Source organism: Aethalodelphis obliquidens, unplaced genomic scaffold (genome assembly GCF_003676395.1).
Source record: "Aethalodelphis obliquidens isolate GAN/ISIS:26980383/991018 unplaced genomic scaffold, ASM367639v1 scaffold53, whole genome shotgun sequence".
In the NCBI taxonomy this organism is placed as follows: Eukaryota; Metazoa; Chordata; class Mammalia; order Artiodactyla; family Delphinidae; genus Aethalodelphis; species Aethalodelphis obliquidens.
Window position 1 is genome coordinate 1,245,247 of NW_020837997.1, and position 22,261 is coordinate 1,267,507.

At 54.9% G+C, this 22,261-nt stretch overlaps 1 protein-coding gene across 1 annotated transcript; it reads left to right on the forward strand.

Moving 5' to 3' along the window:
* Window positions 1–1,913: 1,913 nt before the first annotated feature.
* Window positions 1,914–20,539, forward strand: RAB8A (RAB8A, member RAS oncogene family). Its single transcript, XM_027084511.1, has 8 exons — window positions 1,914–2,144; window positions 6,808–6,868; window positions 8,767–8,827; window positions 13,081–13,158; window positions 14,637–14,726; window positions 15,305–15,370; window positions 16,889–16,939; window positions 19,182–20,539. The coding sequence occupies exons 1-8, from the start codon at window positions 2,021–2,023 to the stop codon at window positions 19,272–19,274; spliced, it is 624 nt and encodes a 207-aa protein (XP_026940312.1). The 5' UTR covers window positions 1,914–2,020; the 3' UTR covers window positions 19,275–20,539.
* Window positions 20,540–22,261: the final 1,722 nt, after the last annotated feature.

Consider the following 22,261-nt stretch of genomic DNA (forward strand, 5'->3'; position numbering starts at 1 on the left):
CACGTGCCACAACTACTGAGCCTGCGCTCTAGAGCCTGTGAGCCACAACTACTGAAGCCCGCGTGCCTAGAACCCGTGCTCCACAACAAGAGAAGCCACCACAGTGAGAAGCCCATGCACCTCAAGGAAGAGTAGCCCCTGCTCGCTGCAACTAGACAAAGCCCGTGCAGCAACAAAGACCCAGTACAGCCGAAAATAAAATTAATTAATTTAAAAAAAAATAGAAAAGCAAGGTTTCAGAGCTATTTAGAACATCCTTAAAAACCAGGCTGTGAGGGATGAAAGAAAATATGGTGGCTTAGGTCTCAGAAAAGTAATTCAAGACAAGCTAGTGTGAGTACAAGATGACAAGTTCAGTTGTGGACATGATGAGTTTGAAGTATCTTTGACAGATCCAAAGGTAAATGCCCAGGAAGTAGTTGGGTCATGGAGGGATGGCTGGGCTATGGGTTCTCTAAGAACTGAGAATCACCAGTATGGAGACAGTAGGAGCCAAGAAGTGAATGAGATCACCCAGGAAGCAAGAACAGACATAGAAAGAGGAACACCAAGCAACCCCCCCCCACACACACACACAAAACTGCAATGGAATCTGGAGAAGCAGCACCCAGAGAAGGGGAGGTATAGGTAATAAAAGAAACAGGCAAATAAAATGGGAAGTGTACCAAGAAAAGGAGAACTGCCAGAGAAGGTGGTCAAGAGTATCAAATGCCACAGAGGCTGAAGCCAACCAAGTGGTCTATGGCTCTGGTTGAAGCTTTTCCTAACCGGAGCCAAATAAGCAGAAGAATGTGCTGCAGTTGGAGGCAGGGGCCATCTTTTGTAAGATCCTTGGGCAAATCTCCAGAGGGACACATAGCGGTGACGCCACGCAGGTGGTGTGTGGCCCGTCTCTACGATGCAGGAAACCAACATGATCAAGACCTCAGCCTCTGAAGCTGGTCACTTTGAGTTCAAAAACCAACTTGCCGGGGAAAGTCACAACCTATTTGGCCTCGGTTTTCTCACCATAAAACGGGGGGCGGGGGGGGGGGGACAACAATACCTACCTCAGTGGGTCGGGGTGGGAATAAACTATTTCATGTATTTTTTATAAGTGCTAACAACACTGGCAGGCACAGAACCAACGCTCGTAAGTATTCCCTATAATTCTCACTGTGCTAACTACCTCGGCAGGTTCCGAGGCCCCCGGGGCGCGCCTGAAAGGGCTGAGGCGGACGAGACTCTGGGGTAAGACCCGAACAACCTCTACATAGGTTCGAGGGCCCTCCAGGGGAGTCCTGCGAGCCTCAGTACATAGCTTGGTGGCTGGAGCCTGGCTATCTCTAGGTAGGTCCCCTGGCCAGCGCCGAGGTCCCGGAGCACGTCTCGAGGGGACCTCGCTTCGACTATGACGGCGCCCCTATTCTCCTTTTCTCTTTGGTTCCCCCTGGCCGGACGCGGAGACCTCTAGACTACCAACACAGCCACGCCGCCTTCCCGCGCTCGTCCCGGTACCAACTGAGGCTGCGCGGGCCTTGAAGGGCGGGAGCCACAGACCACACGCGCGTGCGCCCTCTGCTGGCGCCCAACGGTCTTCCCGGCGCGCTTGCATATGCGCCCCAGACCCCGCCCCCGGGTTGAGGGAGCGCGGAGCCGTTGGCCAAGCTCCCCGCCCTCCCCCTCCCATCGGGGGGCGGGGCCGCCCCTGAGTGGAGGGCAGAAGGAGGGGACACGGGCTGCCACGCCTCTGTCCTGTCCCCATTTGAAGCCCCTCGACTCCTCACCGCTGGCCAATCACAGTCCGCCCTGTCCTGAGCGCCGGCCAATGAGCGGCACGCTCGGGCCGCTTCCGGCTCCGTGCCCAGCTCGCCCCTTCCCCACGTCTTCCCGAGACAGGCGGGGCGCGGGGGCGGGCGTCGGCCGCGGTGACGCGCGTCGGGCCGGGAGCCAATGGGGAGGTGGGATCGGCGCTGATGGACGGGCCCAGGGGCCAGTGGCGAGGCGCTGGCAGCACTTCCCGTCGGGGAGAGAGTGTAATATGGCGAAGACCTACGATTACCTGTTCAAGCTGCTGCTGATCGGGGACTCGGGGGTGGGGAAGACCTGTGTCCTGTTCCGCTTCTCCGAGGACGCCTTCAACTCCACTTTCATCTCCACCATAGGTAGCAGGGCTGGGGAGCGGCCGGGGGCGCGGGAGGCCCGGGCCGGGCGCGCCCCTGAGGGGCTGGGGCTGAGGGAGCGGCCGGGCCGGATGGGGAAAAGAGCAGAGGGTCGAGGGAACTGGAGGGGAAAAGAGCAGTCGCGTGCACCGCCGTTTGGCGGTTCCCGGGCCATGGGCGGGGTGGGCACCAGGTGCCCATTTTGCAGATGGGGAGACTGAGGCACCAACCCTCAGCCTGCTCAAGGAGTGTATGGCTTGGACGAGGTCTTGGCGCCCGTCATTTTGTTCTGTCCTCGCAGCATACCTTGAAGCAGTTCTTTGGGGTCCTCGTCTTACAGAAGTGGAAACTGAGGCACGGAGAGTTGTCCATGGGGAAAGGACAGTGACAAGTGACATCTGATCTTACTGAGCATTTACTGTGTGCCAGGCGCTTTATGTGCATTACCACACTTTCCAGTCCTCTGTGTCAGGTGCTGTTATGAGTTCGTTTCACAGTGGAGGAATTTGAGGCTCAGGGAGGATACTGGACTTGCCAAAGGTCACTCGGTCTACAGGTGGCAAGGATGGTATTTGTACCTGGGTGTGTCTGACCCAAAACTCAAGGCTCAACCATCCCAGAGAGATGCGAGCACAGCTGATCCACTTTGAAGCCAGGACTCCAACGCAGACCTCTCCTGCTCTTTCCTCTGGAATGTTCAGGGGTTGAGCCCCTCTCGCTGACCCTGTTTCCCCCATGAATGAATTTCTTCTGGAAGGAATGGTGAGAGGGAGTCCAGACACTTCTCCTGCGCGGACTTCCATCTCACTCGAAGGTGACAGAAATGGCAAGTGACAGCCGCCTGCCCTGGGACCTGTCATCCGGAGGAGATGCCAGATAAAAGCTTCAGTGAGAAACCAAAATCAGCGGCTGCCACAGACAGCCCTGACTTCCCTATCGCTAGGCCCAGGACACCGGTTGTCACTTCGCAGAACAGCCTTTCCTGCAGGGCCAGCCACATTGTAGTTGAGCAGAATTGGCTTGTTGCTTCCCAGTTCTGACATACACAAAAGTGGAGCAGACTTCTTCCCACACCACAAAAACAGCCATTGCCCACATGAAGAGTTTGACTTGGAAGTAACACCCATCAAGCAGAGTGGCCTGTAAGCTACGCAGTCTTGCTCTGGAGTGGGGAAGCAGGAGAATGGTCCCCAAGCCCAGGAGCTGGAAAAAACCTGGGGAAAGGGCTTTGCTTTACCCCTGTGTACCTTATCTTCCTAAACCCCACAATTAGCTGCTGATTCCATCCTTGCCATCCTCCAGGAGCTGCACTTTGCAAGACACTTAGCTGCCAGATGTAAAGAGAATTGGGCTGGAAATCATCATGCCTGGGTTCCAGCTGCTGTTTGCCCTTGAACAAGCACTTCGCCTCTCCGAGCCCTGTTTCTTCAGCTTAGGAGTGGTGTTCTTTGCTTTGGCTATCGCCTGGATTGTGGAGGATCAGAACTATACAATGAATAGGGGGTTGTCACCACTGCCAGAGACCATGGAGAGGAAGCAGAATGTCTCTTGTAGTGACCGCATCCTTCCCCTAGGCACATGTCTTTCTGATTCCTCCCCTTCCCTAACTCCAAGGTCAAACTTTGGGATAGCCCATGCGTCCCCACCAATCAGGAAGTGATATTAACTCCTGGTAGACTGTGGCTCGCTCTCAAACCCAGACCTCAGTTTCCCAGAGTCAGAACGTTCCTAGTGAGATCAATTCAGGGGTTGAGTGGTTTGTCTGTTTTTTAATTCTTGACCAGGAAACCCAGTCTAGTCCTTTAAGGCTCTGAGGAGGCCAGCCTCCACTTGCAGATGAGGACATAACTTGGGCGAGGTCGTCTAAGGAGGTGGGTGTGGCACTCAAACCCAGGTTCCCTCCCTCCCATCCCGGGATTCTCATTACATTTGTAGCCTTCCTGCAGGCCTCTGTCTTCTAGGAAAGTTTAATTCCCCCTGACCTTGAAGTTATGGCCTCATGACTCTTAGGCCTCGTAAAGTTTACACTTCCTAATTAAATTTGGTGTGTTAATAAAACCCAGGAGGAAGATAGAACAGAGTGATGCTTTGGGTTCTGTGGACTGAACAGTGCTTCTTGATTTCATATGTCCTGTGCATCTGTGAGAGGAGCGGGGTATGTTTTAGGAAGAGTTAACACTGGGTGGCTTAGTCCTGAAATACATTCTGATGCATAGAGGTGATTCTGTATGGGCACTGAGTGTATCTCTGTATTTTCTGTATAGATCAGGGATTAAGTGGCTGTTCACTGTCTGCCCAGGTTACATTTTGCCGAAGCCTATTCTCATAGGCTCCGTCAATCAATCATTTGTGGTGTGAACTTGGCCCCGTGGCTCCTGGAATTGGCTCTCCCCAGCCTGGCTCAGCTCCCAGCTCCTCCTCAGGGCCCCATTCATTCATTCCTTCAGAGAAGTGGTTGATGTACGTGAAAATGCTTACTTGGTAAACTGTGCGGCACCACGTAGATCCCGTTGCACTTTATTTTTTCATCCAGCCATCTTTCCCCAGTGCCTGCTGTGCACCAGGCATCCGCCTCAGTGCAGGGGCTACAGAGACGACTGGGATGAATCAGAGGGAAGCAGAACTGTAACAAAGCCTGTAGTCAAAGTGTCTGTGCAGGACGAGATGATCGGCTTCTAGTAAATACGTACTCAGGCCCTGCCATGCATTCATGGAGATGCAACCATGAATAAGACGTGTGAGTCCCTGCCCTCCTGGAGCTTATGTTCTAGGAGACAAAACTCAAATACAGGCTTATATTCCCTGTGGTCCCCAGGACAGCTCCTGAGGCGGGCAGGGATGGAATTAGCATCCTCATGCCGTGTTCTGAGGGGGTCAGGCCAGGCCTCAGTCTCAAGGCTTCACAGGCGGAGATTTAGAACCAACTCCTGGGGGCAAAGGCTGGATTTGGCTCTTACCCCTCCACGCAGGCCATTCCAGTTGGCAAGTTTTGCTCCCATGTGCATGGAGCAAATACGCAAATCTACAACGTCAGGGATAGTGCGTGAAGAAGATGCAGCAGGTGAGGGGAGAGAGGATGGTTAGGAAGGCTCCCCTGAGGAGGTGACTTGAACAGAGACCTGAGTGAAGGGAGAGGGGAGCCAGATGGCCATGGAATGAAAGAACATTCCAGGAGGGGAAGGAGCAAGCGTAAAAGCCTGAGGCTGGAACACGCTTGGGCATTGTGGCCGGAGAGGAGGGCAAGAGCCAAGGATGCTGAGGTGACCAGGTTAGGAGCACTCAGGCAACTGTTTTCCCTTTATTCTGGGGCCCAAGAGGCGGTGGAAAGGTTTTTAACCGTTTAACGGTTTTATTGTTGGGAATTCCCAGGTGACCTTGTGGTTAGGATTCCGGGCTTTCACTGCTGTGGCCCAGGTTCAATCCCTGGTCGGGGAACTAAGATCCCACGAGCCACGTGGCGCAGCCAAAAAAAAAAATTACGAAAAAAACCTCAAAACAGTTTTATTGACGTATAATTCAACTCACCCATTTAAAGTGTACAAGTCAGTGGCTTCAGGTATATTCACAGAGTTGTGCAACCATCACCACAGTCAGTTCTAGAGCATTTTCATTATGACAAAAAGACACTCCACACCCCTTGGTCAATCTCATTAATCTACTCACATCCACGCCCCAGCAACCACTCACCTCTTTTCTGTCTCTCTGGATTTGCCATTCTGGATATTTCTTATGACCAGAATTACATACTGTGTGACCTTTCACGTCTGGTTTCTCTCACTCAGCATTATGTTTTCAAGATTCATCCACGTTGTAGCATGTGTCAATGCTTCATCCCTTTTTCTGGCTGAGTAATATTCCACTGTAGGGAAAGACCACATTTTGTTTATTCATTCATCTGTTGGTGAACACACTGGAAGGTTTGGAGCAGAGCTTAGCTTGGTGACATGGTTGAGTGTGTGTTTTGGAAGCTGGGGAGGGGATTGAGGGGACAACGGTGGGAGCCTGGAGAGCAGCCGAGGAGGCTGAGAGCACCCTGGTCCTGGGGAAAGGGGACTAAAGCCAGAGGGCGGGAAAGAAGGAGGGCAGCGTCAGGAAGGCTTCTTGGGAGGTGACCTTCCAGCAGGTCTTAAAGGAGGAGAAGTTTGCCAGGCTGACAGGCGGGCAGGGTAGGGACCACCCACAGAGAAGGAACAGCACATGTAAATGCTAGAGGCCCACCTGCATCAGGTACATCTCAGGGCCCAGCGTCCCGTGTGCTTGGAAGGCTGGGTGCAGGTGGCTGGAAGCGTGGGGCTCTGGCCCGAAAAGGGCTGTGGAGCCTGCTTCACGAGGCTGCCTCCCGGGAAAGGGAGGAGAACACGGCTTTGGCACCTGAGCTACCTGGGTTTGCCTGCCAGCTCTGCCCCTCACCAGCTTCACTCTGTGCAGCTCCTTTCTGCCCTCTGAGCCTCAGCCTCCCCTTCTGTGAGAGGAGAAAGTTCGCTGGGTGCCTCCACATTTGTTTGCGGGATTCAGAGATTCCCACGTGCCCGGCAGGTGCTCCAGAAACCATGACAGCTGTTACCTGCACAGGTTGTCAGCATTCGTCCTAGACACAGCTTGGGAAATGGACTGACACTGATGTGCATTTTTTTCTTTTCTTTTCTTTTCTTTTCTTTTCTTTCAGGAATTGACTTTAAAATTAGGACCATAGAGCTCGATGGCAAGAGAATTAAACTACAGATATGGTAAGATTCGTTTCCTTCATCAGCCCCTCACCCAGCGAGTGCTTTGAGCCTGAAGCCCCTGGTGCCCCGCCCCCCTCCCTATGACCACGGCCTCCATCTCTCTGTGCCCAGCCCGGACACATCGGGCTTTCTTCAGAGGCCCCAGGAACGGTGCTCTGCTTTCTGCTAGGGCTTAGAGTCTGTGTCAACCCCTTCTGAGGACATAGCTACCAGTCCCAGTTCCGATGTGGGCACAGTCTGGGCCTGGGCTTCAGAGCCACCTGCTCCCATTGAACTTGGAGAGAGCCCTCCTGGTGGCAGTGAAGGCTGCCAGGATAGCAAGATACCACAGCCCGGCATTTCCTCCTAAGCCTATCAGCTCGCTGAAGAAGGCCTGACATCGCTTCCTCTTTTGTCTCCTGGGGACGCCCAGGCCTCACTTCCTAATACAGAGACCTGAAATCCCAGAACTGAAAATAAGCTGAGGCCAGGCCCAACAGTGAGACCTGTTTCTGTTCTGCTCACCTGGGGTTGACTTCCCATGCTACATAAAATCAGGGAATTTGTGAGTCCCCGTCACGGATGGTGACTCTGGTCTGCAGCCCACTGCGCTAGGAAGGCTGGGCTCAGATGGTCAGAGGGTAGGAGAGTCCTACCCTGCAGCCACATCACTTGCAGGGAAGCACGAACCCTGAGCAAAGGAGAGAGAAGTCACATTTGGGAGAGTGGCTCAGTCCTTCCGGTCCAGGCACGTGCCTGCGGGTGGGAGGGCTGCCGTGAGATGGACTGTGAAGCCTCCCTCCCAGCAGCTTGTCTCCCCAACTCAAGTCTCAGAGCCTAGTCTCAGAGCCTGGACACAGCCCCGCCTGCCCAGCAGGTCCCCTTGACTTCAGTTGTATCCGCCTCTGAACCTGGCTTCAGAATCGAAATCTGGGTGTGGCCTAACCAATCCTACTGAGCTCGGGCGGCAGCAGCCAGTCTCTGGCCGCCTTGTAAGTTACAGGGCCGTAGAAGTTCCTCTATTTACAACACGTTGGCTCCCCAGCAGTCTCAGTGCCCAAGTCCAAAGTGACACTATACCAGCAAGCAGAAGCTTTTATTTCTTTTCCTCCTGTCCTCGTGCTTCTGCTCTTAGCAGTCGCAGTGGGGTTAATGACTCTCTTAAAATTCTTCTAGAACAGTCATAAAGTAATTGGTCATAACCGCTAACGTCACCTGCTATTGGCAGCAGAAAGTCTACTTAGCCCCAAATGAGGTGTGTCTGTACAGTCCAGACGTGCAGAGCCCTGCAAAGGGGGAGGTGCAGGGTCAGAGGAGGAGCCCTGGGCCCAGAGACAGAAGACGTGGTCTTGCCCTGGCTCTGCCACTGACCAGTTGTCACCTTTAAACCAAACACTGAATACCCTCCATGCCAGGAGCTGGGCTAGGCATGGGTGCGTGTTACCCAGGTATCTCCACCGTACCCACGAGGAAGGACTTTCCCCCGACCTCCACCAGGATGGCGAGTGTGGAAGTGCTTCCTAAGCCCCGCTGAGCTCGACCAGCTCAGCCCACCAGCAAGGGCTGTGTTCCCGTGCCATGTGACCAGCCTCTTCCACATACAAGGCTCCAGGTTTTCACAAATAATAACATCCAACCTTGGCTCTTCTGTGGCCCAGAAACTCTGGGGAAAATCCCCAGGACAACAAGATGTAGCAGAGGAGTCACTGCCACATCCCCAGCCAGGAGACATCAGACACCTGCCCAAGCCACAGTTTCCTTCTCTGTAATAATGGGGGGCTGCCCCACAGCAGGGTGATGAATCAGGAGATGACCTATGAGAAAGCTGGGCGTCCATACTGGGTAAATGCCCCTCATTCTCACTGTGACGATTGTTCTCTTTCTGTGTCGCTAATATCCCTTTTTCTCCTCATCGTTAGGGACACAGCTGGTCAGGAACGGTTTCGGACGATCACAACGGCCTACTACAGAGGCGCCATGGTATGGATTGGTTTGGCGTGGGGGGGTTGTCTTTTTTTTTTTTTAAGTCAAAATGAACATCAGTGCCTTGGATACCAAAATCTGGATGTTTCTGAGGAGCCCGTGCTCTGGCTTCTCAGGGGTCCTTGGTCCCAGGTTAGTTTTAGGAAAAGGCTGTGTGCCCCACCTCTGCCCCCTCGTCCTCCATACCTCCCCTTCTGGCTCCAGAAACAATGCAGGGTTCAAGGAAACCTAATTCTCCGGGAATGAAGAAAGACACAGGAAGCCGGTTCTTCCAGGTGAGGTCAGAGAAATCAGAGCCAGCGTGCCCCAACACTTCGGAGCGCTCACGTGGCCCGTGTCAGCCTCTGTGGAACTTGCTACTGAAAACTTAAAGATCATCCAGGAGCTGACTTGCTCAGGGCTGTTGGCTGTTAACATCCATTGCCTGCGCCTGAGGTGGGGTCATGTGATAGGAAGACTCGTTCATCATCCCTCAAAATTTTTTTTTAATTTATTTATTTTTGGCTATGTTGGGTCTTTGTTGCTGCGCATGGGCTTTCTCTAGTTGTGGTGAGCAGGGGCTACTCTTCGTTGTGGTGCGCAGGCTTCTCACTGTGGTGGCTTCTCTTGCTGAGCACAGGCTCTAGGTGCGCGGGCTTCAGTAGTTGTGGCTCTTGGGCTCTAGAGCGCAGGCTCAGTAGTTGTGGCACACAGGCTTAGTTGCTCTGCAGCATGTGGGATCTCCCCAGACCAGGGCTTGAACCCGTGTCCCCTGCACTGGCAGGCGGATTCTTAACCACTGCGCCACCAGGGAAGCCCATCCCTCAATTTTTTTTTTTTTTTTGCGGTACGCAGGCCTCTCACTGTTGTGGCTTCTCCCGTTGTGGAGCACAGGCTCCGGACGCACAGGCTCAGCGGCCATGGCTCGCGGGCCTAGCCGCTCCGCGGCATGTGGGATCTCCCCAGACCGGAGCACGAACCCGTGTCCCCTGCATCGGCAGGTGGACTCTCAACCACTGCGCCACCAGGGAGGCCCATCCCTCAAATATTTTTACCGAGCACTTTTTCCAGGCCAGGCCAGAACTAGATGCAGAGGGCAACCTGGATTGGGCCAGGGTCCTGTCCTCGAGAGCCCTGAGCTGGTCATGCACCTGCGAGGGGTAGACAGAGCAGGGTGCTTGGGGGCCACGGGGAGTGGGAGGCAGATCCTCAGGACCTTGTTCAGCCCCCGGGTCACCCTCTGAGCTTGGTCTCCTTACTTGGAAAGTGGAACAGAGAACAGGAGTGTGCTCCAGGCAGCTGTGAGGATAGATGGCCAGCTCCCCATTTCCAGCTCCCACTGCACTCCATCCTTTCCATGATGCACCCCATCAATCAGCTATAGACCCGTTTCCTCCACTAGGCCATAAGCTCCAGGAGGGCTGGGCCACCTCTTGGTCCCTGCCACATGCACGGTGCCTGGGACCATGCTGAATATGCGGTAGGAGCTCAGGAAATACTGACGGATAGCAGAAATGAATAGAGGCATTAAGTATTTAGAGCATCCCACACAGCGTCTGAACATAATAGAAACTCAATCATGTGGGTTGCAACCTTAGTGCGCCTCATTAAAATTAATTTACTAATTTTCCCCTCACCTTGCTTTGCTCTGGTGGGGTGGGGGGCCTTGGGGCACTGGGGTCCTGGGGGAGCTTCTGCATACCATTCTGATGTATGGCCTCAGGTAGGCCCCATCCCTCTCTGGGTTGAAATAGCACCCCCTGCCCCATTCACCAAGCCCTTCCCTCCAGCAGGCAGTGGCCCCAGGTCTTGGCCATAAAGCCCTGAGTGTGGGTGCCATATCATCCCCATTTTACAGATGAGGAGGCTGAGGCTTGGCACCATTCCAGGCCCTGCTTAAATTCACACAGAGGGTAAATGTCTGGGCTGGTAGTGGCTGGCCCTGTCCAGCCCCCACATCTCAGCCAGCCCCTGACGAGGCTGGACTGAGCCATCTGTAAGACCTTGTCCAGCCCCAAGATGATTGTATTCTCCTAGACCTGCGCTAACCTGTACAGAAGCCTCTGGTTGTGTGTGGCTATTTGAATCTAAACCAGTAAAAGTAGGACATCCAGCCCCTCAGTCGCACTGGCTGCATTTCAGGTGCCCCGGAGCCATGTGCAGCCAGTGGAGACCATGTAGGACAGCACAGAGAACATTGGCAATGTTGCAACCCCGTCATCATCTTTGTCCTTGTGGCAGTGGACCCTTGGGTCCCAGATTTGGGGAGCATCGGGTGTCTGGTGTCTTTTTGTGAGCTTGTAAACAGATATGGGGAGCTGTGCCGAGACTGGGGCCAGGAAAATGGTCACTTGGAGCCCCGAGGGGAGCTTCACGGAGAACCTGGAATAGGGTGACATTATGTTTTCCAGGGACTTCTGCTCTTTCCTGATAGAAAGCTTTATTCACTGCCCCCGACACCGCAGAGGTAAAAATCTGGGACCTTGGAATCTTGCAGACGTGGTGCCAGCCTAGTGGCGGTGGTGGCAGAATCCTGGGCCGTCAAAAGGGCTGGTCCCTGGATAAAGGGGCAGAAAGCCCTGAGAGCCCTGTGGAATTTCTTGCCCCTGACAGTGGGAGGCCAGCTGCTGCGCAGAGGCCCCAGTGATGCTCGACTCACAGAGTCCATCCACCAGTGTCTTTATTCACTCTGGCTTTGGCTGGAGCATGTCACACATCACGGCCACTAAAACTCCTCCAGGTCCTCCCGTCAGCAGTCTCTGTTCAGTCTCCCCAAGAGACCACTGAGTGAGGGTTCCCAGATGGCATTTTTGAGGGGTTGTGGCTGTAGCAGGCTCTAAGGCCACTGTGCGTATCCCCAAGGTCACAGCGGGGATTTGGAATTGCAGCGGCTCGCTTGCCCTGTCTGTGTGGTTTTGTCACACACCCTCACCCCTGCGGTTATCTGCCCAGCCCACAGGGCCCGGGTTCTTACTCTGCAAATTCAGGCAGCCTCAGAGACGTCTTGGCCAGCACCAGAGCTTGTGGATGGAGGGCTAGGCCCTTGGAGCAGGTAGAGTGAAGGAATGGAGTGAGCCGGGCCTGGGCAGGACAGCTGGGGCCTTGGAACCCCGGGGCTGAGCCACACCGGGGCTGGCGATAGTATTGCTGCAGGCTGGCTCACCATGCGTGCCCTGCGAGGATGTCCAGGGCAACACGGGGACTGTCGCAGGGTGGCCCTGAGCGTTGCTTGATCCTGATGAGGACCCAGGGAGATTCCTAATGGGAGCCAGTGTCATCAGCTCCTTTAGAGCTGGGCTAGAATCTTAAAGGTCACCTCTTTCTGCACCTCAGTTTCCCCTTTTATCAAGTGGGGATATTTGCCTTTCTCCTCGGCAGTGGCAAGATTGTGGGCTCAAGCAGAGATGGGTTTACTTTGCAGCTATTTCAGAACCCATGGACCGTCTCCCAGCTGCTCACGCATTGGTTATGGAATCACAGAGGCCTCAGCACTGCCTGCCCCAGTGCTTGAAGCCAGCCCCGACTCCGGTGGGGTTGTTGGAAGGCACGTGGGCATTAGGGTCTGTCCCCCCGGGCTTAGACCCCAGTTGTGTCCTTTACTCTCTGTCGTGTGACTGGGGACAGGGACCTAGCCCCCACCCCCCAGCCTCAGGTTCCCCATTCTCACAGTGCAGACAGTGGGACCACCCGACCCAAGCCTGTGAGGCTCAGGGAGACCCAGTTGCAGTACCTGGCTCGTGGTAGGCACCAGATGAGGGGTGAAGCTGGGGCGACCAGTGGAGGCGGCCCTGGCTGAGCCCAGGAGATGACTCAGGGCAGGGTGGGGGGCGAGTGAGGGTGTGGAAGAGGCTGAGCATAGCCAAGGGTTGGCAAGAGGGGGAGCCCGGTGGGCATCAGGGCCATGGAATACAGCCTGCAGAGCAGGGGGCTGCAGGATGCGAGGCTGAGAAGTTGGCCACTGGGACCTCGCTGGCTGCCGAGACACACGGGCCGTACTTATCTTGCCAGTAGTGGGGAAATAGCAGGGCTCCTTTGTAAGCACAGGTATGGTAGGGTCTGGTCTGCGGGGTGAAGGGTCACATCAGTGGCCGAGGAGCAGGGGACTGGAGCCTGGGATACCAGAGAGAGGCTAGTGGTGGAGCCCAGCAGAAGGAAGGGCCCCGGGGATGGTGTCCTATCGGGGTCCCTGCTGCCCACTTTGCTGGGGCCTCCCCCTCAGAGGGCTCGCGGCTTGTCCAGAGCGCGTGTCTCTGTCTCCCTCTGCTTATTAGGGCATCATGCTGGTCTACGACATCACCAACGAGAAGTCCTTCGACAACATCCGGAACTGGATTCGGAACATTGAGGAGGTAAGGCTTGGGGACCCCTCCCATGCACAGGAACCTCCCACGCATCCTCTCCTCAGCCCTCACCCTGGAGCTTCCTGGTTTACACATGAGATCGCTGAGCCCAGAGGCACCTAGAAGTAACTCGCTGGGAACAGTCAGGGAGACGGGAACCCACGCAGTCAACCCTGGAGAACACGCTGGCCTGGCCTCATCACAGAGCAACCCTGAGAGCCCATTTCCCCAGCCGGGCTGTCGGGTTTGGGCAATATCGAGGTGAAGGAAGAAGGGTATCCAGTCACTGTGAGCATTTGGTGCTTTCTAGAGAAGGAAGGTTCTAGAGTCGGCATGACCTTTGTATCTGGTGGGTGTGGTGAGGGCATGTGTCAGGTTGGACTTCGAACTGCAGCAGAGCAGGGTTTGAGCTGGTATGAGCTCTCTGTGCCCATGCTCAGGCCAGCAGCGGCAGCTGCCTGTGGAAGGAGACCTTGAACCCCGAGGGAAGAGAAGGCGGCCAGCGCCGCCTCCCTGTCCCAAAGCCAGTGTCGTCACCTCCCCGCTCTCCACAGAGCTTACCCTCACCCTCAGAGCCTCCCTGGACAAGGTGCTTGTGGCTTGTGATGACTCACCAGGTGGGGTTCATGAAGACACGGCAGAAGGTCACATCCCAGCCAGCACCTGTGAGCAGTTGCACGGGGCCACCTCCTGATGACCCCGTTATTTCCTGGCAGGAGGCTGCACCTGGCCTGAGGAGGGGGTCCTCACACTGGTCTCTGTGGAACTTTTGTGTTCCGGCTGGTAGGCGAGAGAGCCTTCCAGTTAGTAGAAAGTTAGGGAGCAGAGAGGAGCGTGTTTCCCTGAGACCAGATCTGAGCTGCAGCAAGAAGGGCCTTTCTGATGGTCCAGTCCTTCAGGAAGCGAGGCCCACTGGGTTGGAATGTGGGGGCGGGTTGGAGGAAAGGACCATTTTCAGGCGTGAAGGCAGAGTTAAAGGAACGCCAGGGCACAAAGGGCTGGTGGCAGCCGAGGTCTGCGCCTACCCCTGGCACAGCCTGTTTCTGGAGCCCAGAACAGGGGCGCTGGAGCAGGGCAGAAGGTCCCAGGACAGCAGCTGGGGTCGCCAGCAGAGGAGCCAGGGAAGGAGGGAGGCGAGCAGAGGTCAATACCCCAGCCCCACTTGCCTCCCATAGGCCAGACCTGTCCGGGAGTCCGAGGACAGCCGTGGTAGCCTAGTTGGCGTGGCCCATAGAGAAGCTGTCCGTGGCAGCCAGAAGGCGTGCGCTTGGTCAGGGTAGCAGCCAGAACCCTGAACTCTGTCCTGGCACTGGCTCAGTGACGTAGGACAGGCCTCTCAGCCTCTCTGAGCTTCAGTTTGTCATCTGTGCAGGGTGTGCCTAGCAGTCCTGACACCATCACTCTGATCTTGGGGGGTGGGCTACCAGTTGGTTGGTAGTCCGGTCTGACCTTACCTCTCACCTCCACCATCTGCCCCTCCCCTCCAGCACGCCTCTGCAGACGTCGAAAAGATGATACTTGGGAACAAGTGCGACGTGAACGACAAGAGACAAGTTTCCAAGGAACGGGGAGAAAAGGTAGGCATGGTGGCCGGCTTGGGCCTGGCACTGCCAGACACCTCGGGGCAGAGGGACCTCAGCATCTGGGGTTCCCTGCATGGAGGCCAGCCCTGCCCTGCCCCAGAGGACCCCCCGATTGCTCACGGATGGTGAGGCTGGGCTTTTGGGGAGACTCCCTTAACAATCTTTTTGAGCATAAGATGACCCATCTTCTGGGATGCAGGGCTTGGCTGGGCACGCAGATGAGTCAGTTGTCCAAGTGGGGCACATGCCATGGGAAGGGAAGGTGGAAAGCACACGCCCAGCCGGGCTTCAGGCTAAAGACTGAAAGCAGCGAGGGCTTCTGGGTGTGCTCTGCTTGCTTCCGCACAGCGTCTCGTGGGACCCGTCGAGGCCACAGCGGGCGGAGAACAGAGCCATGGTTTGAGCCAGGCCCCCTCTACCCTCCCGCCACGGACATTCACCACCTGCTCTCCACTGGTGGCTTGAGGGAGCAGGCCCCACTCTGTCTGTCTGTCTCGGCCCCCCTCAGGGCACTGTGCAGAGGTCTGGGTACCTGGTGGCTGATGTTGCATGTTTATCTCCCTCCCTCGCAGCTGGCCCTGGACTATGGAATCAAGTTTATGGAGACCAGCGCGAAGGCCAACATCAACGTGGAGAACGTGAGTCCCGGGCCCACAGCACCGGTCCATTAGGGCTAAGGATCGGGCCGCACCCTCCAGGGAGGCTCTGTCGCAGGGACTGGTCACAGCTTCGGCTGCCTCTTGGACAGACGGCTGAGAGGCACTTCTTGGGCAGCACCGTGTGCCAGGCCTCTTGCAAGGCCCAGGGGGCCTGGGGGAACCGCCCCCATGTTCTGACATCAGCAGGTGCCAGCCCCAGCTGGGCAACTAGGACATGATCTCACTGGCTCTCACGCAGCCCTGGGGAGCAGGCGCAGTTTTGCAGGTGGGGAAACCGAGGCTCAGAGAGTCTCTGCGCTGGCTGGCGCCCAGGCCTGCCTCCGGGTTTGTGCTTTCGTTCACACCACCCGCACAGACAGGGTCACAAGCCCATACAGAGTAGGGCACCCTGACCGAGCCTTGGCCCAGGCCTCCTCCTACTGTCCACCAGCAGTGCCAGCCCTGCAGCTCACCTGCCTTCTCCTCCTTACTGCCACTCCCGTGATCTTTCCAAAATGGATCTTCCACGCCACTCCCAGCCTCAGCCCCTGCGCGAGGCACAGAAGACCCTCCCTAGCTGGCCCCAGCCAGTGTGTGCCGCCCACAGCTCAGGCCTCGCCCATCACTCTCCGTCCCTGGCCGCCTGTGCCTCACCTTCCTCCAGGCCTTTGCCACAGTCCCTACGCCCCCACCTTCCCATCAGGGACCAGCCCATGTGGCCCCTTCCCGAGGAGGCCTCTGCCGTTCCCCAGGCCCTGAGGCCCACTTTAGGCATCCGCAGCACCCCGAGATACCCTCCGCGACAGAACTTTCCACGTCACATGGGTGTTTGCTGAGACTCTGCTTCTCGCCGAACCAGGAGCCCCTCGACTGCAAGTGCTGAGGCCAGCTCGTCTCTATAAGGCCCGGAGTAGGGTTGGTGCCAGAGTGGGGTTTACAAGTGTTGTCCAGGTGGGGGAAGGGAAGAAACGGACAGGAGCCTGTGACAGAGGCAGCAGCCTGGGGTCAGGCCTTCGCCAGCCCTTGAAAGATGAACCTTTCACCCTACCTACCAGGCCTTCTTACTGGGCGAGGACCCAGAATGAAGCTCGTTTGGCCAAGGAGCCACTTGTCTTTCTGCCCTGCCCCTGACTGTTAGAAGTGAGGCAAAGTGGGCAGATAGAGCACAGGGGTCAGGGACGGAGAGCTCGATCAGTCAGTCAGCCACTGAGTGCCTTGAGACAAGTCACTTGGGCACCCGCCCTCCAAGCCTCAGCTTCCTCTCTGACCAGCCAAGGGTGATCCCACCTTCCAGAGTCATTGGTTTAGGGGAAGTGGTCCAGGTGGGTGGGGGTATCCCTGTAGGGGCAGGAGGTGGGGCTGAACAGGTGAGACCCATGCCCAGGTCTCTGTCCTAACACTGTTCCCCACCCTGGCCCTGCTGTTGAGCCACACCCTCTGTGTGGCAGCGTCTAGGAACCACCAGGCCCCCCGCCTGCTTCCCACTCCTGGGCTACTAACTACGTGCTTATTCCACAGGCATTTTTCACTCTCGCCAGAGACATCAAAGCAAAAATGGATAAAAAATTGGTGAGTGTGTGTCCTCCCCGGATCCCCACATGCATCCCTGTTGGAGCTGGCTGGCATCGCTCTCAGTGGTGTGATGCATCCCCGGGCAGATCCTGCTTCTTAGGGCCCAGGTGCACCTAGTAGGGCATCTCTAGGAAGGGGGGTAGAGTTATCGGGTGTGGTGGGGACATCCACCCTGAACATGCCTCTCAACTTGATCTTTCCTCCGTGGCCCAGAGCTGCTCAGTACCAGGCGCTGCTCACTAAGCACACAAGCTAGCTGGGGACACCGGACCCTTTCCGTCCCTCTTGGGAGCCAAGCATGCACGAAGGTAGAGGGCCTCCTGCAGAAAAGCCCCCCAGGCAGGCCCAGAACCACGGTCCACCCCGTAACAAGGCCCCCAAGCCAGGCTCGTGTCTGACAGCTGCCGGCTTTCCATCCTGATGAGTCCAGCAGGTCGATAGCCTTTTTCTTCCTTCCAGCCCCAAATTCTGCAGGTTGTGACAACCTTCAGTGGGTGCCGGGGCCCTGAGGCCTCCAGGAGGTCCTGCCTGAATCCCTCCGCATCCACCCTTTCATTCATTTCTAGCCTTTCTGTTTACCACGTGAGCAGTTTCACAGTCCCCAGCATTCAGCATAACTAGTGCTTTCTTGGTAGGGTCTGAACGCTGAGCTATATTTTGGGCACGTTAGCGGCTAAACACTGTCGTGAGTCTTACTCCAAAGCCTCTGTTCCAGTGACCACTCTTCCCGCCAAGTGATGCTCCCTGTTGTCTGATACGAGAGCATAAAGCACTCTTATTTGTGACCTGTTCTATGTCTGTGCATATAGGACTGCTCACACTATACAAAACGCCACTCAGGTAGTTCACATCTGACTTAAAATGAGTGTCATTTTCATAATTCTAAGATGCTGTGGATTGAATTGCAAGGCACACGATCAATTTAGTAGCAGCTGTTCAGCCAAAACAGAAAAGAGTCTGTGTAAAACCACTGTACTTTTAGAAAGATTTTCTTACAATTGTAATTTTCTTAGAATTCTTTCCTCTTCAATAGAACAGTAAAATTTTGATTTTTAACGATCCTGCTGACTCACTCATGCCCACCGGGAGTTACACGGAGCCTCACGGCAACACTTTGCCTGTGCTGTTGATACCGGCCTGTTGATGGCCTCCAGAATGTGCCGTATCCTTCCAAGGCATAGACTGTGAAGTGCTGATGTTCACCGTAATCCTTGCAGTGTCTCTTTTTTTCTTAACTAAGTTGCAAATCACCAACAGTTAAATTCTATTCATTTCCTACCACCTTTGTTTATGTTCAGAGTCGCAAGCCCATACCACTTCTATCAGTCTTCTTTTTTTTTTTTTTTAATGTAATTGACATAGGACACTGTGTAAATTTGGCACCGTGTAGACATTCAGCAGTTACTGTTGAATAAATTCAGGTTTTATCTGAGAGCTGAAAGATGAGAAGGAATTAGTCAAAGAAACAGGGCTGAACCTTTCCAAACATGGTGATGTGAGAGAAAGTAGGATTTCAGTTCCCAGGGTAGGCAGGGATCAGAACAGAGGCTTCAGATGCCGGGCGACAGCACTGATGGATTTTCAACAGGGCTTGAGTTTAGGGCTTACCTCACCTGCAGCAGGGTGGAGGGTGAACTGTGGGGAAAGGTGGGGAGCCAGAGCCTTGGCGCAGGGGCAGGGAGACCAGCCGGGTGAGTGAGTGGCACTGGGACCTTGAACCCAGCCACTCCAAATCCCAAGAGAGAGTACCTTTCTGCTGCCCTCAGCTGCCTCACTGATAGGTGCTCAGCACAGATGGGTAGATGGATGGGAAGGAGGGAGGGGTGGGTGAATGGAAAGAAGGAAATAGGGAAAGAAGAGAGTGAGATGGGTAAATAAGTGGTTGGAAAGATGCTGAGAGGGTGAATGGAAAGGGGTGGTTAGGTACGTGAATGAGTGATTAAAGGTATGAATTGTTGGAAGGAGTGATGGGTAGTAGATAAAAAGCAGATCTATGGGTTTGTGAAAGATGAATTGTTAGTTGGAGGGGACAGTTGGATGAATGGGTGGATGGTTGGTTGGAAGGGGATGGATGGGTGATGGATGGGAGGGGATGGATGGATGGTTGGTTGGAAGGTGACAGATGGATACATAGGCTGGCGGTTGGTGGGTTAGTTCATTAGTTGACTGGCTGGTTGGTTAAGAGACATAGAGCTCACGTTGCTCAGCCGTAACCTCAGAAAACCTCTTGTGATTTCAGGAAGGCAACAGCCCCCAGGGGAGCAACCAGGGAGTCAAAATCACACCGGACCAGCAGAAGAGGAGCAGCTTTTTCCGATGTGTTCTTCTGTGAGGAACGCCGCCTTACCCTGAGCCTCGCTCAGCCGAGCTGACTGTGCCTGTCCTGAGTGAGCCCCTCACTCAGCCGGGGCCCTCCCCCGCACCACTCCCCGCCACGCCGCGGCCCCCGGGCCCGTGGCCACCAGAACACAATCGAGAAATTGTTTATTTTGGTAACTGATCTTTTTCAACTCTGGAGATGGAAGAAGTTAAGAATCTGCTACCTTTCCTGCGACATCCACTGAATGGGTCCACGCACCGTGTAAAGCTAGAGAGAGAGGTGGAGCCGCGGCACGGCCGTCAGTAGCAGCCCACACGGCAGGCCTCCATCTCTGGGCCTCGACATAGCTAGAGCCCCGCCGGAAAGCCCGTGCATGTCCCCCGCGGCAGAAGCGAGGCCCCCAAAGGCCAGTGATAGCTCCAGGGGAGCCCGTCTCTGCACCCTGAGCGAGGCAACTCACATCAGGCCCGGGAAGCGTCTACCCAACAAATCCAACACCCGCTTTCACCTCTTCTCTCAGTTTTTGGACAAGTGACAGAAACCGTTATCTACTCCCCGTCCCCCCCCCCCGGCTCCACCCCCTCACCCCCATGTTAACTGTCAAACCAAAGGGAAGCACAAATTAAGGAAATCCTGAGGAAAGAAGCATAGAGTGGCCTTTCCTGTTTACAGCCAGGTTTGGTCCCGTGGTCCAGCCAGGCCTTGGGCATGGCCAGTAGGTCCCTCCACAGTCCCCACCTGAGCACTGAGGGGTCTCCGTGCATGCCACGGTGACCCCAAAATGCAGTCACACACGGCCTACCCTCGATCGGGGCACCTACTCCTCTTCGTCCTCCCACTGTCTCCAAATCGGACGTTCTTTTCTAGAGATTTTTATTTTTCCAGATCTGTAGTGTCAGGAGGTGATTCTCTCCTTGATTTCCAAGAGCAGACCCAGGTGATCGGGAACACACGCACCCCCCCCCAACCTCTCGGACGTGGCTGAGTGTGGGGTGGCCTGTGGGGCCTGACTGCAGAGCAGTCTGGGTGGGTTTTTAACTGCCATTGCTCAGTTCTGTTTTGACATCTCTACCTTCCCATAGAGACTGCGGTCGGGACCAGGTAACCAGGTCAGGGGGTGGGTGTCACCAGGGAGCCTTTCTTTTTCTTTTTTTTTGAATTAAAACCAACATACCAGCAATTGTCTGCTCTCCCCTTGGTATCTCTTAACATGCTCTGTTTACATCGATAAATGCACTTAAGGAAAACAAATTAAAGCTCATTTTAAAGTTAACGGATTTTTATGTCCACATTCTCTGTAGGTACACAGATGTGGCCAGATGTTGGGTTCACAGGATGCCCGCTATTTAAAACACAGCCCAGGTCAGCAGGGGCCTCAGGTCTGGACAAGATCAAAGTAGAGGTGGCAGGTTACCCCAGGCTGGAGGAGAAGGTCACCCCAAGCTCTGAGAAGGTGACACATTATCAAAAGACTGACGGGAGAATAAGCTTCCCAACCTGCCCCCTTCCCCAAACACACGCAGCACAGAAAAACAAGGAGGTGTCCCTCCCTGCAGCACCACTTCATACACCACACCCCCTGCTTAACCCGCTCGGTCCACATCAGTCCCCGTCATGCCACCAAGTTTCTCTCGTCTTGGTCCCTACTGCACCCATTTTGCCAAGTTGAGTGATCCACTCTGAGCCCCCCCTCACCTCTCAGGAAGTCTCCTCCCCATGGTCCTGCTTCAGACCCACGGCACAACCAGGGGCTGAGCCTCAGTTGGGCATGATCATGGTTCCCACCTCATAGGATGGCTGTGAAGATCCCGTGAGGGTGCATCCCAAGCTAACTGCTATCACACTGTGTCATCATATTCATATCCATCATCATTAGCATCATTATTTGTCTTGTGCCCCAAGAGAAAAGCTCACCTCTCCTTTTACACCGTGTCTCTAATGGGGAACAAGTCATCCAAGTAGCTTACAGCTTTGAGCTGTAAGTATTTGCCCCATAATGCCCCAACATTCCACCAGTGCCCCCCCCCAACCAGGTCAGGTGGCATCCTTGAACTCCTCACTCCGACCTTGTACCAGCCTCTTGCTCAGAGAGTCATTACTATTCCTTGTGTCTAAAGACTGATGGGGTGGCAGGTGGGGAAGCAGCTCCTCAGCTACCATCCTCTTGTACCGAGACAGATGACACATTGGCTCTTTTTCTAATAACAACTTTTTTGAGATGTAATTCACACACCGTACAGTTCACCCACGGAAGTGTGCAATTCAGTAGTCTTTACTGTATTCACAGCATTGTGCAACCATCACCAGAGTCAGTTTTAGAACGTTTTTGTCACTCAGTACCCATTAGCGGTCACTCCCCATTCTCCCTCCCTCAGTCCCTGGCAACCACTAATCTACGTTCTGTCTATGGATTTGCCTGTTCTGGTTGTTTCGTATAAATAGAATCGCACGCAATATGGCCTTTTGCATCTGGCCTCTTTCACTCAGCATAAAGTTTTTGAGATCAGTCATGAGCTTTCATCCCTTTTTATGGCTGCGTAGTATTCCACTGTGTGGATGGACCATATCTTTTATGTGTTCATCCACTGATGGATGTTTGGGTTGTCTCCACCTTTTGGACACTTTGCCTATTGTCTGTTTCTCAAGTGTGCCTAGTTTGTTCCTATCCCAGGGCCTTTGCCCCTGCTGTCTCCTCTTCTGCCAGCCTCTCCCGCATGTGGACTTCTGTGGCATCAGTCTCCCCGTGGAGTATGAGCTCCAGCATGACATGGACAGGGCCTGTTTTGTCTTCTGCTTCATCCCCAGCATCTAACATGGTGCCCACACTTGGGGCTCAGTCAGTTTTTGTGGAATGAATGAATAGAATGGAGGCATTGGAGAATGAGAGAACTGTGAAATTGCGTAAAGCCCAGAGTTGACAGAGCCTAAGGGCTTCCCCACCCCTGACATCGATAGCCCCAGCATATCCGTGGGCTGAGACACCACTGTGGCCACCTACC

Excerpts from the sequence above, each read along its gene's own strand:
- RAB8A (XM_027084511.1), top strand. The coding sequence starts at position 2,021 with ATGGCGAAGACCTACGATTACCTGTTCAAGCTGCTGCTGATCGGGGAC. Across the intron at positions 6,869-8,766 it reads AGAATTAAACTACAGATATG|GGACACAGCTGGTCAGGAAC; the intron begins GTAAGATTCGTT and ends CCTCATCGTTAG. Across the intron at positions 14,727-15,304 it reads CCAAGGAACGGGGAGAAAAG|CTGGCCCTGGACTATGGAAT; the intron begins GTAGGCATGGTG and ends CCTCCCTCGCAG.